The following is a 3586-nucleotide window of genomic DNA, read 5'->3' as shown; positions in this document are numbered from 1 at the left end:
AAATATTGATCAATTTAAAAGCCCAAACCATTAGGTGGCACATCTGTCACTCAGCTAGCTGTCAGTCCAATAAAGGCAGGGACATTCCCTGCTTTATTCACAAGGGACTTTACCTGTTTTCCAAGGCCTGAACACAATACTTGGCATGTTGTAGAAATACTGAATGCACCTTCATTCACATCAAAATTGCTGTTTTTAAGTCTTTCAAGTCTTATCAACTACTACTATATGTACCAGCCTCAATGGACAGTTAAGCTGCCCCAATATGCACTCTGACCTCATATGGATATGCTTCACAGCAACCTGGTTTGGGCTTACTGAAATGGAACTGCCATGTGATCTCGTTACTTTCCTTTTAAACCTCAATTCTCTTAAACTCCTAGCTCCACATCCTGCTTGCACCCTAAGCTATTAATGGCACATAGCTAAGAGCCAAATTCCTTGCAAAGTATCAAGAGAAGCCTCGCCCTCCTCTTAAATAAGTGTTACTTCCCCTTCCCCTTGGAAGCTACAGAATATTCTCAATATGTGGTTACCTAGCCATTCAGGGAATGTAGTATAATATAAATTAAATGAGGAGGTACTAGTTTTATCTAAACTTTAATCTCATATATTGACTTACCTGAAACACCAGAATAACTAATTTAAATAGTATTTCAAAAATAGGCCGTGTAAATCACTTTATAGCACTAGCAGGGGTGTCCAACTTTTTTTTTCTCCCATTGGAAAAAGAAGAGTTAAATACACAAAAACACTAACGAAAGCTGCTGAGAAAAAAAAAAAAAAAATAGGTCTGTGCATAATTTTCGCAATATCCAACACCACACCTAAGCAAAACAGGCCTCAAATAATCCACACGCAGTCTATGGGCCACAGGGGAAACATCTCTGAATACAATCCAAAAGATCTTCCTACAATGATGGAAATGTTGTATATCTGCATTACCCAATAAAGTGGCCACTAAGCATTTGAAATGCAATTCATGGCTTGGTGCCTATAGTTCAATGGTGAGGGCACCACTCACATACACCAGGACTGGTGGGACTGACCCCAGTCCCGGGCCTGCTAAATAATGACAACTACAACAAAAAATAGGCTCGGTACCTGTAGCTCAGTGGCTAGGTGCCTCTAGCTCACCAGCCACATACACAAGAGCTGGAGGGTTCCAACCCAGCCCAGGCCTGCCAAACAATGACAACCAAAAAATAGCTGGGCATTGTGGCGGGTGCCTATAGTCCCTACTTCAGAAGCTGAGGCAGGAGAATCACCACGACACTCTATCAAGGGCGATGTAGTGAGACTGTCTCAAAAAAAAAAAAAAAAAGAAAGAAAGAAAAGGAAAGAAATCTAATTAATTTCAACTAAGAAACTGAATATTTAATTTTAATTAATTTAAAGAGGCACATGTGGCTAATGTCTAAAATGTAGGGATAAGGCAGAAAAGGTATGTCAAAAGAGCCTGAGTATAGCAATTTTGATTGATACCAGACCCTAAATGCCCCAACTAAGAAAGCTGCCAGCAAGTCACCAGCATAAGACCACCTCATGCTCATGATGAACTAAGCTGGATGCCTTACAAACAAGTGCTTCCCTTTCTGTGACAGCAGTTTATGATTAACCTTTCTGGCCTGTCTTCAAAACAATGTTGAGCATGTACAGCTGTTTCTTAACAGAATTTCTGAACACATAAAAATGTTATGACTGCCTCATAAGGAGTCTCCCTCACTCATGAGAGGACCCCTACTCTGTGGAGTAGAATCTGTTGTCTGTCTCTATTTCAATAAAACTTTTTTACAGCTAGTTGGCTTGCTCCCAAATTCATTCCCACACAACCCCTGATGAGTTCAGGGGGCTTTCCTCCCTTCACTGGGATACTACTCCCTGCATCAGCTACCCTCTGCACAGTGTGAAACACAGAGCAATTACAATGGGGAGGAAATACTACTAACTTCTTCAAAAGTAGCAAACCATAGACACAAGTAAAAGATGTGTTTAAAACAGTGGGAGGCTAGTTCCTGGCATGGCATGTTGGAAAAGCAGGGTTTTGGTTTCTAAGTAGGAAATTCAACAGAAATAGGAAGTAAATTCAGAAGATGCACAGACACTTGCTTCCTCCCCCCCAAACCAAAAAAAAAAAAAAAAAAAAAGCCAATTGAAAGTCACATTCTTTCAAGTAGATAAAGAGTAGTCAACTTACCTCCAGTTTTCACAAACATCCATTCAGCTAAGATTATAAAGCCTTAGGAATAAAAATTAAATAAAATAACTACAAACAGCATGAATATAAATTACTTTGCTCCCAGATCTGGTTCTCCAAGTGCTGACAATAAAAAAAAAAAAAAAAAAAAAAATACTCTAAATTCCATGGCAGCTCAATATTCCTAACATGCTTACCACAAAAAGAACATCAATTCTTCTTTTCTGGACTCCTTGGTTTCAAAGCTCGCATCATACAAAGCATAGCGACAATCTTTTTCAGGAAGCATTCCCACAAAGTGCTTGAAAGGATCAGTAATGGTCACACCAATATCTCCAACCAAGATCTCTTTCCCTTCTTCTACAATGATGCACTTTTTGTCGGCACTGAGGCAAAAAATGACAGCCTTCTTTCTTTTTTTGATTTCTTCTGGTGTGGAGCATTTCCTAACTTTCATGTCATAAAAAATGCGACATACTTCATCAGCAACTTGCACGCCTGAGGCCTATAATGAGAGCATAAATAAGTTTACAATTTTTATTGGGCCAAATGTGAAATGCTATTTAACTTCTTGTCATAGATGGCATATCCTTAAATTGTTAAAGGTATATATATCATCCAATTAGGAAACTAAATCTGAGCTACAATCATCACTAATTTCAGACATCAAACTGTTTTAAAGGTCACATATATAAATCATTCATCACTATTATATGGGGGGTAAGGAAAGCTATCTGTGTCTCCACCCTAAAGCCTTGAAAGAAGTGTTTCTAAAGGTACTGAATTATTTTCTTATAGAGGTTACTCAGAGCTTTGTCTAGGAGTAGATTATCTCCCTAGTTTATATATTAATGATATCTAAAATTTCTTTTTTAATTCACAGTAGACAGTCACAGCTGCTGGGCTGGAGAAATTCTATTCCTGCAGCATCTTTTTTTTTTCTAATAAAATAATTATTACAAGATTTTTGTTCTATTCACATTTCAAAATTATATGATCAATGTTTAATAAGAAATTAGTCACTTGCCATTAAAATTTTGCTTAATAAAATTCCCAAGTTTTAAACTAAGATTTGAATAAATCAGAAAATGTTTACTGCTATAACAAAGAGGATAACAACCTTTTATCATGTTATAATTGTTATTCTGGGATGAAGGATAGTTAAATAATATCTTGATGGAAAAAGATCTTAAACCAGATTTTAGTCTTTTCATCTCAAGGTAAATGCTATTAGCAGTAACTTTACCACGACCATAATATTTTATGTTTCATTAATTACTTTTCATCTTAGCTTTTCTTTTTTTTTTTTTTTAGACAGAGCCTCAAGCTCTCCCCCTGGGTAGAGTGCCGTGGCATTACAGCTCACAGCAACCTCCAACTCCTGGGCTC

General features: G+C 37.3%; 1 protein-coding gene across 1 annotated transcript in view; it reads right to left on the bottom strand.

Annotated features, from left to right (window-relative positions):
• Nucleotides 1-3586, bottom strand: part of DSTN (destrin, actin depolymerizing factor) — a 34903-nt gene that overhangs the window by 6225 nt on the left and 25092 nt on the right. Inside the window, exon 2 of the mRNA XM_003801319.3 lies at nucleotides 2395-2702. Within this exon, the coding sequence (XP_003801367.1) occupies nucleotides 2395-2702 (308 nt within the window). The remainder of the gene's footprint in view (nucleotides 1-2394; nucleotides 2703-3586) is intronic.

This window comes from Otolemur garnettii, unplaced genomic scaffold, assembly GCF_000181295.1.
Source record: "Otolemur garnettii isolate 467f Iridium unplaced genomic scaffold, OtoGar3 scaffold00208, whole genome shotgun sequence".
Classification (NCBI taxonomy): Eukaryota; Metazoa; Chordata; class Mammalia; order Primates; family Galagidae; genus Otolemur; species Otolemur garnettii.
This window is presented reverse-complemented; position numbering and strand designations above follow the sequence as displayed.